The sequence below is a fragment of the Carassius gibelio genome, chromosome A1 (genome assembly GCF_023724105.1).
Source record: "Carassius gibelio isolate Cgi1373 ecotype wild population from Czech Republic chromosome A1, carGib1.2-hapl.c, whole genome shotgun sequence".
Classification (NCBI taxonomy): Eukaryota; Metazoa; Chordata; class Actinopteri; order Cypriniformes; family Cyprinidae; genus Carassius; species Carassius gibelio.
In genome coordinates this window covers 31,913,585-31,927,575 of record NC_068371.1, presented here as the reverse complement: position 1 = coordinate 31,927,575, position 13,991 = coordinate 31,913,585, and the positions used below count along the sequence as shown (strand labels likewise).

Genomic DNA, 13,991 nt, shown 5'->3' with positions numbered 1-13,991 from the left:
TTGTGCTTGCTTTTGTGTCTCTATCTTGTGCCCCTAAATAGTTTTTATAAAACAAACAGCTCCACCTCTTCCCTTCCTCTTTACTAAATTCTTCTGACGCACTGTGATGAAATACAGTCCTGCTGTCAATGACTCTAGTTAAACCAAAGATACTGACCATGAGCATCTCCTGTCTGAAGCCTCTGCCACACAAATTAGTACACATTTACAGAGAAGAAATTGTCAGAAGAGCATAAAATAAAAAGGATGCTTACATCAATATGTGGCTTGAAATCAGTCTTTATATCTTTTCTCATAAGTCATGATGTCATTGTTAACAAGCTGTTACCCAATAAAAAATAGAGGCATACCAGAGAACAAGTGAAAGTTCAAACTGCATTGTTAATGCTTTAACAGCAGAGGGAAGCAAACTTAAAGGTGTGGTATACAAAGTAAATCATTCGAGTCTAGTCCAACAACTGACTAGCTGAAGGTGATTATTTGGGTTAGTGTCCCTGTATGATTAATAACACTTTGAATATAAAACTCTTGATAAATGAAAAACATAAACCTGTATATAACAAGCACAAACACACAGAGATGATGAACTGTACAATAGACATGGTATGAACAAGGCACATGATTCACTCAGCCTATATTAATATCTCATAACAGGTATGACACCTAAACACAGTTTTATTTCATATGGTCCTTCTGCTCCAGATGAGTTAGAAATAATAAATAGAATAACAGCTGCGGTACGTAAAATTCATTATAAAAATACATCTGTAATTTGTTCCCTTTCATTCCTGCGTTTTTATGCATCAGACGTTTCTAGATGCTTGTGGGTGCAAGGGTGTGTTGTGTGTGAACAACACAGAAAACCCCCGCTGTGGTGTCAGAAAAAGTGTCCAGTTGAGTTGTTTTCTTGCACATTTCCAGCAGATGCTCCTCTCTTGTGTTTTCTTAGTTCATCAACAGACTCTTATCTGTAATTTCACTGGGGTGTGACAAAATAACTAACTATAGTAATCTGAGAAACGTCTGAGAGTAAACAGAGAGAGCAGATCAAGTGTCACGTGTAAACAAGTGCTACTAGAGTTTCTCCTCACAATTATTAATTTCTTTCACATTTATGAGCGCACACAATGGTGGTTCATTACGTTCACTCTGAACATGTTCCACTAATCACAAACAAGCACAAAGTCATGCAATACTTCTTATTTTGAGTGGACTTTTGAAAGTACTTTTGATACTTTGCTTTACAATAAATGTTATTTGTTTATATATATATATATATATATATATATATATATATATATATATATATATATATATATATATATATATATATTAGTTTCATAGTCGTGGAAATAAAGAAAACTCTTTGAATGAGAAGCTGTGTCCAAACTTTCTGTACTATATATATATATAATTTATATCTAATGAAATGCATTTTTAAGTGTCACTGAAGAGTGACACTTCAGTAAGACTCACTATATGCATTCACATTTTACTGCACTTGTTACCAGATCCCATACTCTTTTAAAAATGAAGTTCTTAAAAAAAAAAAAAAAAAAAAAAAAAAAAAAAAAAAAAAAAAAGAACACCTTCTGAAACCTAGCTGAGCTAGTTGAGACTGACTGTGGTGTAATTACAGTAAACGTCCTCATTATTGAAGGTAACTTTAGCATTGCTGAGAGACTCTTCATGCTTCTGGAAATGGACCGAAGCGTACAGGAGCCCATCAGAGGGGTTTGTGGGTAACTGTACAGTAGAATACAGCATGTCGTGTGGATCAGACACGTCTGTGGGATGTGTGACAGTGGAGTATAACACTGTTTCCTTAGTATCTGGGATTGAGCGCCTTCTGGCATCTTTGATATTCTCATAGTCACATGCTGCATGAGAGGCCTGAAAAAAGATTTAGAGAGGAATAAACTATATTCGGTACGAGGACTGCGTGAATCATTCAAATACAAAGAAAATTGTAATATGATGAGACTATAAAATCACAAAGGCAGCGGTTTAATCAAATAGATATACCGTATATGCTGCATGTTTCAGAGTGAAGCACAGCACTGTCTTCATTTACAGAAGCATTTACAATAACATTTAATATTACATAATAACATCACAAAATTATTATTAATGTTATTAAATAAGCATATTGATAATCACAATCATTTTTTACAAATTGTGCAGCCCTAAAACACTGACCCCCACATCCCACACCACAATTAGTCAGGATGTTAAGTATTAAGTTTTTGCTTTGCATTGCAAATGATCACACATTTACTAATGATTATTTTTGGCACTCCTGGTCAGTCACATGAAAACAAGTCTTATGTTCTGTAAGTCATTAACGTGGTTCTAGTTCTGCTTCATGTGCAAATGAGAATCAACAAAATTTTCAATAAACAAGAAACTCAACAGCCCTCACCTCTCCACCGCTCATCCCCGTCCTGTCTGGGGAAGTGTGCTGATCTGCAGATTATAACCAGAGCACAAATGCTGATAACACAATTTACTTAATAGTTTTAATTTGCAACAATACAATAAAGCTGCCTTAAGAAGACATAATATGATCTGTTTAGTCAATCTGGATCTGAGTGTGCAGTATTAGAGTGTCTTCAGGGAGGCCGAGGTTGGAAAAAGTCAAATAATTAGTAACAGAAAAAAAAACTACAGGCCCATATTCCAAGAAATCAAAAGAGAACTAGCTAAAATGTTGATGCTATTTAAAGTCAAAATGAAAGAGAGAAAGTAAAACAGAAGCAGGTCACACTAGGCCAGTAGACCGTTAAATCATGTGTGTGTTTGCGATTGTCACCTCGTGTCTTGATATATCCTAATTTGTATAATAACAGGACAGACGCTCCCATCAGCAGCAGAGTCACAGAAACACAAGAGATGGTGATTCTGCCAGTAACACCTGGAAAACAGCTGCCAGTATTACCAGTAAAGAAACCACAGTATGTGCAATAAACCACATTTTACATAACACTCAAACAGCCATACATTAGCATTTAGTGCAGTTTTAATTTTGATATAATGCAATATAATTTGCATCTGCAAATTTCCTAAAATCTATTTGTGGCTGCACAATTCTTTCACTTCTGCTTTCATAACCTGAGGAAATCACAAACTACTCATGCTTCACGTTCAGATACCTAATCTCTAAATCTACCACTGTCTGTGAGGTCAAGAAAATTTGTGATAATAATTGGGTAAAAGTAAAACTTACTTTTGTTGACTTCAAGATTGACTTTAATGATGATGTGAGCACCACACCAGTATATCCCAGAATCCTCTTCTCTCAGATCAGTGATGTTCACAGTAAAGACTCCAGTAGATGCTTCATCACTGAAAGAGAATCGATCATCTCTGATCGTCTCCAATGAAACACCATCCTTCACACACATGGAGGCTTCATGTGCTTTACAGAAGCGTTTCTGATCTTCATCATGATGTTTGCACTGGATTGACACGTCGTCTCCTTCATACTTAGTCAAGTTCAGCTCTGGAAATGTTTACAGACACAAGAACATCAATTCACAGCCGTAGTTTCACATATTCAGATGCAGAAACCTTCCTCACCCTCGTTCATGATGACGATCAGATGAGTGTAAAGATAATTGAGCTCTGTTTCTAATGTCACTGCACACCAGTATTTCCCAGCATCCTCTGCTGTCAGTCCAGTGATGGTCCCAGTGAAGACCCCTGCAGTGACGTCATCATTCAGAGTCAATCTGCCAGTCTTGGTCTCTTTCTCTTCTCTCACAGTCTCACTGAGAGGATTTCTGTCTCTAGTGGAGCACTTCCCCTTACAGAGAGACTTTGGCTTTGATTTATAGATTGAATCATAAGGACAGATGATCTCAGCTGATTCTCCTTCATCTCTCACTACTGGAGGCACTAAAAACAAAACAAAGATATTTAACACAAATTATTCTGAACAGACTGTAGTAACTAGTGGCACACACAGTGCCTGGACTTGCTAGTTGGTAGAGAATGGTGGCTATATTAAGTGCACAATGAAGAAATAGAAAACCAAATTATATTATTAAAACCCAAAAAGAAAACTCAGAGATTAGCAGGGAAGAAACAATACAACGTATAACACTGATGAGACCAAACAATGAACAGAATAAACTCAGGGATTAAATACACAGGGTGCAATCAAGGAAAAGCTAAACAGGTGTGGGGACTAATAAAAAATCTGTTCAACCAAATGAAAATAACTCCCACCTCACTTGATGTCCTTCCCTCAAAGATTATTTAAGCATCTTTCTCTGAAATTGGCCCCAGTATCCTAGTGATAAATTCATCTTTGGATGCTGGGTTAATGCCAAATTGTTTAATGCATGCTGTTGTTCAACCTTTGCTTAAGAAACAGGGTTTGGATGAGGGTTCTTTAAATAATTAAGTTGTTAGAAGAAGTTGTGCAATCACAATTGATCCTGTTTTTAAATTCAGCTAATTTACTGGAACCTTTCCAATCTGGCTGCACTGCTTATCATAGCATAGAGTCTGTTTTGTTAAAGTTATCTAATGATATTTTACTTGCAGTTGATGCTGGTAAAAATGCTGTTTTAATGCTACTAGATCTTACAGCTGCATTTGATACAGTTGATCATGATGTACTACTTTGGCATTTAGAGCATTTGATTGGTATCAAGGGTACTGCCTTACAGTTGTTCACCTCATATCTTAGAGACACGTCCTTTTCTGTATCATCTGGCAAATTATTCTCTTCTTCAGCTCCTATTATTAGTGGTGTCCCTCAGGGTACTTTTTAACTTATATATGCTTCTGTCACGGGGTGACGAAGACCGTAAATATAGGCCGAATTTGTTGTTGTGGCGGGGAGCACTTCCAGAGTAACACAAGGCTGGTTCTGGTGATACACGGAAGCATTAAAAATACGCTGGAATAGACGATAACGAGGATAAACGCTGCCTGCTATGCAGGGGAAAATGCGTAAGCAGGTGATTGGATTGGGAGGGAAATAAAAAGATTTGGTGTTTGAGAGAAGGGAGCAGAGAGGAAGGATTGGGGAAGACATAGGAGGAAGGGAGGAAGGATCGGTGAAAATGGAGGAAGGAGAGAGGAAGGATCAGTGAAGACGCAGTAGTGTCACAGCGAGGTATGAACTGGAGATGGACGTTTAGAAATTACAATGTAGTGAGAGTCCTGTTTTGTATCAGTATATGGAGAGTTCATTGGTTGAGACTGTCGTATGGGCCCGCACTCTGCCTTAAGGATCTGAGGTTCATGCATGCTGTGCTGAGTTTCAATTATCAGGTGTGAATTGAGTGTGTTGTAGTGTATACACAAGTGTGGGATGTTGCAGAGTGTACGGGTGACCAACCTATAATCCCTCGACAAAACGGTGAAGTATATTTACCTCTCTTCTAGTTGTCTGAGCCCTGAATGAAGAATCAGCTAAATCTGTGAATGAAGAACCCGCTAAAGCGGTGAAGTGTATTTACCTCTCTTCTCTCTGTCTGAGCCCAGTGAAGAATCGGCTAAAGTTGTGAATGAAGAACCTGCTAAATCGTTGAAGTATATTTACCTCTCTTGTCTTTTTCTGAGCCCTGAATGAAGCATCAGCTAAAGCTGTGAATGAAGAACCTGCTAAAAAGGTGAAGTATAATTACCTCTCTTCTATTTGTCTGAGCCCTGAATGAAGAATCAGCTAAAGTTTTGAAGGAAGAACCCGCTAAAGCAGTGAAGTGTATTTACCTCTCTTTTCTTTGTCTGAGCCCTGAATGAAGCATCAGCTAAAGCTGTGAATGAAGAACCTGCTAAATCGGTGAAGTATATTTACCTCTCTTCTCTTTTTCTGAGCCCTGAATGAAGAACTGGCTAAAGCTGTGAATGAAGAATCCGCTAAAGCGGTGAAGTATATGTACCCTCCACTCTCTATCTGAGCTTAGTGAAGAGCCTGTTAAAGCTGTGACCTATATGTACCTCCTCTGCCTGTCTGAGGTTAGTGAAAAGCCTGCAGAGTTACAGAGTCTGTGCGAAGTCCTGCAGAGTCACTGAATTGGTGCTGAAACCCCACTGAGCCACTGAACGGAGACAGCCGCTGATGATATCCAGTCTGAGGACTTGAAGAACTGATTTACCACCAAGCCTTCGCCATCTGGCGCCGTAGCCCCTCGAGCTGTATTCACCTTACTGTGTTGGTAGTGGAGGAGGGGAACTAGAATTACTGTGTTTTTTTAGTATATTGTCTTGCATGTTGTTTTATTCTTATTTTATATTTATTTATTATTATTGTTGTTTTATTTTAATACTCTGTTCAGCACTTTGGTCAGCTACACTGTGTTTAAATGTGCTATATAAATACAATTTACTTTACTTTACTTACTTAACTTAAAAACCAATGAAACTATAGCAAACAAGGCAAACACCGCATATGACATTACACACCTCTCCCAGAAGGTGCGTCCTTGCACCGTAACAGAGTTCAGCTGAGGAGGAAGTGAGGGGATGTGGAGCAGGTGATGGAAAGGAACCTAGAGAAGGCGATGGTGGGAGAAACCAGGGTGACGTGGGTCAACGTAATTTTGCCAAGTTCAACATCTTCCTGCATCGTTTGTTGATCCTGGATCAACATTATTATTAAAAATATAGACTTAACCTTATCCCTACCTTTTTTTTTACCTTACCCTACCCATAATTTTTTCCTAAAATGGTTGAGAAATGATAGCTGATTAACAAGGGTGTAGAAGCACCTAACCTAAAATAGATATTTCCTGAAAAGTTATATCTCAATTTTGATTGGTTGATTGGAATGTTGTTCCAGAATCAACAAGGGTGCTGATCCAGGAACATGTTGTGCTTGGTGAAATGACGCTAATCGGGTGGCATGACAGAAGGAAGAGCCCTGGAGGAGCCTGGAGCAGAAGGAGCCAGATGGGGACACAGAGTCCAGTCAGAAATCAGTTCCACGGTGGAGATGAGTGAGAGAGGAACCAAAATGGCAATTTGGCTGATGACACCAGGGGGACAACTGATGGAGAAGTGGAAATCCAGGTGACACCAGAGACAAGAATCTTGGCAGGCAGGGACAAAGCTGGTGCAACTGAAGACCAAGGTGAAACTAGAGGGAAGGATGAGCGAAACGGAGCCAGAGGGATGGAGGGACGAGATGAAGCCAGAGCAGTGAAAGACTGTGGCGGATGCAGGTCGATGATGGACCAAGTCAGAACTGGAGGGATCAGGGACCAAGGACTGATGGACCCTGATGCAGCATGGAGCCAATGGGGAGCCAATGAGGAGCTGAAGGGTTGGAGGAGAAGTCCAGGGCTCCTTGTGACCTGGGAATGACTGACAAATGAGACTCAGGACTGGGCAGAACCAGTGGAGATGCAGGAATTACATGGCCTGGTAGAACCAGTGGAGGTGGGAGAAACAGAGGAAAATCATCCATTGTATCCACTAAATAAACATCAGCTGCAGCTCACCCTCAACAGCGGAACTGTGGATGGGGGTCTATTCCATACTCCACAAGGATTCCCATGGCATTCGAATATAGGCTCTGTCATATCCTCTTGTGCAGGCTCATGCTAGTGATGCAGGGCAGATGGTGAAAGCCAATCTACTGTTCTCCAGCACTCACTCCGCATGAGCAACGAAGCTCCCTGGAGGACTTTCCCTGGACAGCTTAGCCTTTACCAGGGTGTTAAGTTCAACAAAAAATTAAAATAAGCATAGGCAGCTGTCTGGATAGGTATGCTAGATCTAAAAAAATCTCTTGTGTGGTCCTCAAGGAAGCAATCGCCCTGCTCGAACAGCGGGACTTAAATACACATGGAGCCAAAAATGAAACAGGTGTGGGGAATAGCTAACAACCAATAAAAGAAACAGGAAACACAGGGAAAACAAAACCAACACATAATGCACAGCACTAGTCGATATTTTCACGTGGGCAATTTCATGCACTTGAAAAGCTGTACCATTTTTTTTTTTTGCCCAGACAGAATTTTTTTTATTATATTTCTAGATATTGATTACAGACTAAAAATAAAGAAAGAAAGACAAATAAGGAATATATTTTCATGTGTTCTAAAACAAACAAAAAAAGAAAATTTCCATGTACACTATATGGTTAATTCAGTATGATTGGGACATTTTTCCCCCCAAGTCATCTCAATGACTAAAAGCGGCCAAACTATAAGTTTTATACATGTACTACAGTGAAATCATGTGAATGGACTCACTGATGAGGTTGAGCTGAATTTGAGTGTTCAGGGAGATGAAAGTCAGATCTGTGTCTCTGGTTTCTGCTCCACACCAGTAAACTCCAGCATCTCTCACACTCACATTACTGATGCTCACTGTAACAACTCTCTCTTCATTTCTCTCTGATGAACCACTCATTTCTGTCACTTTAGATGAGCTGATACTTTGGCAGATGTTATTATAAGTGTGATTATCATCCTCTTTGCAGAAATGAACTTCGTGCTCCTCCAGGATCTGACAGGTGAAGTTAACTTCTTTACCAATATGAACAGATTCAGTCACACTCTTTGGATATTTTTCATCTATAAGCCAAAATAAATCACACAAAAAAATCAGAACAAATAATTTTCATATGCAAGATAAAGTATCTGAGGTTCCTCACCGTGTCTGACGCTCAGCTGTATCTCAGTGAAGCTCTCAGTATAGTCAGATACTTTCACTCCACACCTGTATGTTCCTTCATCTGCAGCTTTCAGCTCTCTAAAAAACACCATCAAGACTCCTGCTCTGGTGTCGTCATATAAAGAAACATCTCCATTCTCCATCCATTCACCCTGAACTCCTGGATTCTTCCTCTCTGAACATCCGTCTGATTCTTTACAGATGTATTTTGGGTTGGTTTTGTATTGAGGATGTTCACACTTGATCATCAAACGTCCTCCTGAGAAGCCGTTCACTCTAGACACGCCCACTTTAGCTGTCAATCAGAAGTTTCATTAATTTAAAATACACCTTATTAACTAAACACCAAACTCACAGTGACTCTGCGTATAAATGTTTGACAGCTACACTGTGAATTATCTGAAAGGACTCACTGATGAGGTTGAGCTGAATTTGAGTGTTCAGGGAGATGAAAGTCAGATCTGTGTCTCTGGTTTCTGCTCCACACCAGTAAACTCCAGCATCTCTCACACTCACATTACTGATGCTCACTGTAACAACTCTCTCTTCATTTCTCTCTGATGAACCACTCATTTCTGTCACTTTAGATGAGACGATGCTTTGGCAGATGTGATTATCATCCTCTTTGCAGAAATGAACTTTATTTTGCTCTGGGATCTGACAGATGATGTTGACTTCTCCACCAAGATACACAGATTCAGTCACACGCTTTGGATATTTTGCACCTGTTAACCAAAAATTAATGACAGGAAAATCATAACAGATACACAGCAAATTCCCCAGTGTTAATTCAACACTCTCCAGTGTTAATTTATCACTCTTGAGTGTGGACTCATATAAACACTGAAGCAGTGTTAAAAGTAACACTGAAGCAGAGTTGAAGTTAATGAGATAATTAAGAAGTTAAGTGAGTAATGATTGACCATTATTGAAGACACCTGATGTTAACAAGCAGAATCACCAAACGAGAAAATCACAATTTGTGTATCACCATTATAGTGTTCAGTGTTTGCTTTAGCTGGGATCTTGACCCTTCAGTTGTTTACTTCAGATTTTGTGTGGATGTGGTAACGGAGTTATAACATACAGACAGACCAGAGCTAAGTCAGGCATTGATTTTTGGTTTGAACTAATTTTCATAGAGTGACCTGAATGCCTGCACTTAAATTAAGTTGATAAAAAAGTGATCCAGCATTTTTTGCCATAATATGACATGTTTTTAAAAGTAAGTTCTACATAAAGAAATAGTTATTTTGTTAAGACACACAGACATCAAGGACCAGTGTGAACATCACAACAATGGTGACCATCAAAAAAGCATGTTGTAGCCAATAGAAACTCATCCATGCCTCCCATCATGCATTGTGGCATGAATAAATTATGAGCTGAACTGTCTTTTTAACTTTTTATTCTAACCATATTTTACTTTTGCTGTTTTTATGTGAATTTTTAGTATCTAGTTTTGTGATATTCAGAGTAGATTTGTTTATCTGGATATGCTGTTTGTCACCGTTGTTGGGATTCATACACTGATTCTTGTTATCTGTGTGTGCCTAGAATAAAGACTCTTTAATTAAAAAAAATACCTACAAAACTACAAAATGTATAGAAAATAGTTACTCTTTCATTGTGGAATTAAAGCTGCTATAATTAATAATGATCAATAAGAAGAGAAGAGACTGTAAATGAGTTCAGTGATTAAGGTCAAGCAACAATTACATTAAAACATAATCATCATCACCAGATGTTTTTTGCTCTTGGCTTGACACACAAATTTGAAAATGTAAAAGTTACAAGCCAAGATCCCAACTAAATCAAACACTGAACACTATAATGGTGACACACAAGTTGTGATTTTCTCGTTTGGTGAGTCTGCTTGTTAACATCAGGTGTCTTCAATAATGGTCAATCATAACTAGTGATCGACCGATGTATCTGTTTACCGATATTTTTCCCAATATTTAAGCATTTTTCCATAATCGGGTATCGGTTTTGTAATATCGGATTCGCCGATTTACGGCGCCATCTTGTGGCCGTTTTGAGATCCGCCATTGCAGCCCGGGTGTCTGAGGAGATCAGTCACCAACAACTCAGTGCACAGGTAAATATATGTTCTACTTGGTTTGCTTTAATTAATCAACTTTATTTAACATAACAGACATGCACAAACGAGATCTGAGACATAAATTCCTGATATAGTTAATTTATGCAGCTTGTTTCTAAACAATTGAGACGAACTCATTGAGTCACGTAGTGTAATTCATCATGTCCTGCCCCAATAAAGACGTATCTTTACACGAATTAAATAAAACAGACAAGAATGAGTGCATGTTGAAAATAAAAGCGTTGAATTTAATTCTCTATCTGTTGTATTTGCTCACCATTAGTCTAGAAGAGAAAGTTCGTTCATATTGCTTAGCAACTGACGGATGATCTGGAGGCTTAAGCACGGCGACTGAATGAAACTTTTGACAAGATTATCTTGTTTAAACACCCTAGATTATATTATCATTTACTACATAACAATTATTTCGCTAATCCTATAAATATAGCCTACCGCTTTGTGGAAATTAATTATTTATTATCTCCATGCGCGATCGCGGTTGATTAAGTTATAATCAAACAGCACTTTGTCAGTTGGCATTTCATGATTTAACGTTAGATTAAATTTAGATCATAAAATGCCAACTGACAAGTGCTGTTTAACTTTATATAGTCTCGGGAAAAAAAGTTCGTTCATATTGCTCAGCACCTGACTGGGTTGATGATCAGGAAGCCTCAAGCAATGCCACTGAATGAAACTTTTGACAAGATTATCTTGTTTAAACACCCTAGATTATATTATCATTTACTACATAACAATTATTTAGCTAATACAAATATAGGCTACATATACCGCTTTGTGGAAATTAATTATTTATTATCTCCATGCGCGATCGCGGTTGATTAAGTTATAGTCAAACAGCACTTTGTCAGTTGGCATTTCATGATCTAACGTTAGATTGAATCTAGATCATAAAATGCCAACTGACAAGTGCTGTTTAACTTTATATAGTCTCGGGAAAAAAAGTTCGTTCATATTGCTCAGCACCTGACTGGGTTGATGATCAGGAAGCCTCAAGCACGGCCACTGCATAAAATTTTTGAAGGAAGCAGGCTTACAGGGCAGAATGCTGAAAGACTCTGTTTTCTACACTAAAACCTAGTTCTGCTTAACTGGGAGTAAATAGCAATGCACTCCTAAATAGCCCTCCCGCCCCAACCAATATGTTAGAATCATTTTAGTGCTTTATTTTTTTACCTGTTTTTATTTTTTTACCTCATCAAAGCTTTTATTTTAAAACAAAGACACTTAGTAACAGTGCGCTTACATTTTTTGGACTCAGACCCCTCTATTTATTTGTGTATAAATATAATGTTTTTTTTTTTTTTTGTATGCAAGGGGAGAGTGATTGTTATAAATAAAATGTTTTTTTCAGCTCATTTGTGTTGTAATAATTGTCAGAAACAGAAGTATAACAGTAAATAAATATTGGTTCTGCATATCGGTTATCGGGTACATAAACATACAAATAATCGGTATCGGTATCGGTTATAAAAAACCAATATCGGTCGATCACTAATCATAACTCAATTAACTTCTTAATTATCTCATTAACTTCAACTCTGCTTCAGTGTTACTTTTAACACTGCTTCAGTGTTTATATGAGTCCACACTCAGAGTGTTAAATTAACACTGGGGATTTTGCTGTGAATAAAATTCAAGATGGCGACTTGTTTTTTGGCGTGTTTGCCAGTCTTCTTCTTCTTCTTTTATTTCTTCAATACAAATGTTTGACTAATTTTAGTCAATCTAGTGTAGTTTTGTTTTGGTATTTTAACTCTTAAGTATTGTCTTTAAAAATGAGCTTATTTTACATGAACACTTGTATCTGAGAAATGTACCAGCTAGCACTCCGGCAGTGGCCTTGGACGCCTGACCTATGTACCTGCTAAATTAGAAATGTCCACCCCAGTCCAGGACCAGAAGTCCAACTTCAAATGCCAGATCAATATATACAGACTGACTTTGGTTTCTTCACCTAAATGTGCCCAGTCCGAATAACAAAATTGATTAATTAAGAGTTTAGGGTTATATGACTGATTATTTAAACATTTTAATGAACAAGCCAATTTGCACAATAATTATAACACTGGTTTGATTGTTGTTTCATCCATGTTAGATGTTAACCTTGCCTGGGATTTTTTATTTATTTTTTAATCTATTTGTCATAATCATGCTCTGTTTAAATGATTTAGGATGAGTGGTAAAAATAATCCTTGGTTTAATGATACCATTTCTACTTTTATTGGACAGAGGAATGCTGCTTGGGCTAAAGCTAATAAAAAAAGGATTCCCTACATTGGATCTCCTACAAAACACTATGAAAAAAAAATTCAAAAAATAATAAAATAAAAATGATTATCATCTTTCTATAATAAATGAAAAAAGTTCTGCAAATAGGTCAAATCCAATTTGATACCAAGCTCATCAATCAACTTTCCTGATTATCTAAATGTTAACCATTCTGTAGTAAAGAGTGCAGATATCTTTACTAATAATTTATGCCTGTTGGTTTCACATCTGACATTAGTAATTTAAGTGATTGTGCCCTTGTGGAAGGATTACATCCTGTTCAACATTGTCCCTCACAGTTGTTGAATTTTCTGCTGCACAGGTCTATAAAGATTTAGTGAAATTTGGTATAAAAAAATCACCTTCATCTTCCTTTTATGAAAGGGTGGATATTCTTCATATCCCAAACGATTGTAATTTTATCTCACATCTACCAGTTTTAGCTAAAGTATTTGAATCATTGATATAAATATCTTAAAGTGTCCCTATTATGCCATTTTTAAGGATGCTAATATTGTTTAATGAGTCTCCTAAAACAGATTTACATGTATGCAAGGTAAAAAAAACGTTAGTTTTCTCAGAAAATTAATTTTAAATTTTATTTTACCTCATATCTAAATGATTCATAAATGACTTGAACTAGTTACCCTCGCCAGTTTGAGTCTCTCCGGTCTGGAGTTGTAGGTGGGAGGGAGTGAATGAACAGCACTCTCTTCCACCCTCAATACCCATGACTGAAGTGCACTTGAGCCAGGACCGCTACTGGCCAAATGGGTGCCCTAAGAAGGATTGTATTGTTGTGCCCCCCTTCTTCAAATATGATGATGGAAGAAAAAACACCTACTATAGGGGTGAAAATAGAACTTTAATCAAATAAGAAAGTAAATGAATAAATTGTATTATTTATTAATTACAATTGTAATTTTCCTGTGGCTAATAACTTAATTATGACTCTAAT

The 13,991-nt window shown here is 37.5% G+C and overlaps 1 protein-coding gene across 1 annotated transcript in view; it reads right to left on the bottom strand.

Moving 5' to 3' along the window:
* Nucleotides 1-266: 266 nt before the first annotated feature.
* LOC128020226 (uncharacterized) overlaps nt 267-13,991 on the bottom strand; it is a 364,990-nt gene continuing 351,265 nt past the window's right edge. Inside the window, exons 14-21 of the mRNA XM_052607044.1 lie at nt 9,051-9,362; nt 8,618-8,932; nt 8,214-8,537; nt 3,580-3,897; nt 3,227-3,502; nt 2,813-2,914; nt 2,423-2,466; nt 267-1,893 (exon numbers count right to left, since the gene is read on the bottom strand). Coding sequence (XP_052463004.1) covers nt 1,609-1,893; nt 2,423-2,466; nt 2,813-2,914; nt 3,227-3,502; nt 3,580-3,897; nt 8,214-8,537; nt 8,618-8,932; nt 9,051-9,362 — 1,976 coding nt within the window. The 3' untranslated portion in view covers nt 267-1,608. The remainder of the gene's footprint in view (nt 1,894-2,422; nt 2,467-2,812; nt 2,915-3,226; nt 3,503-3,579; nt 3,898-8,213; nt 8,538-8,617; nt 8,933-9,050; nt 9,363-13,991) is intronic.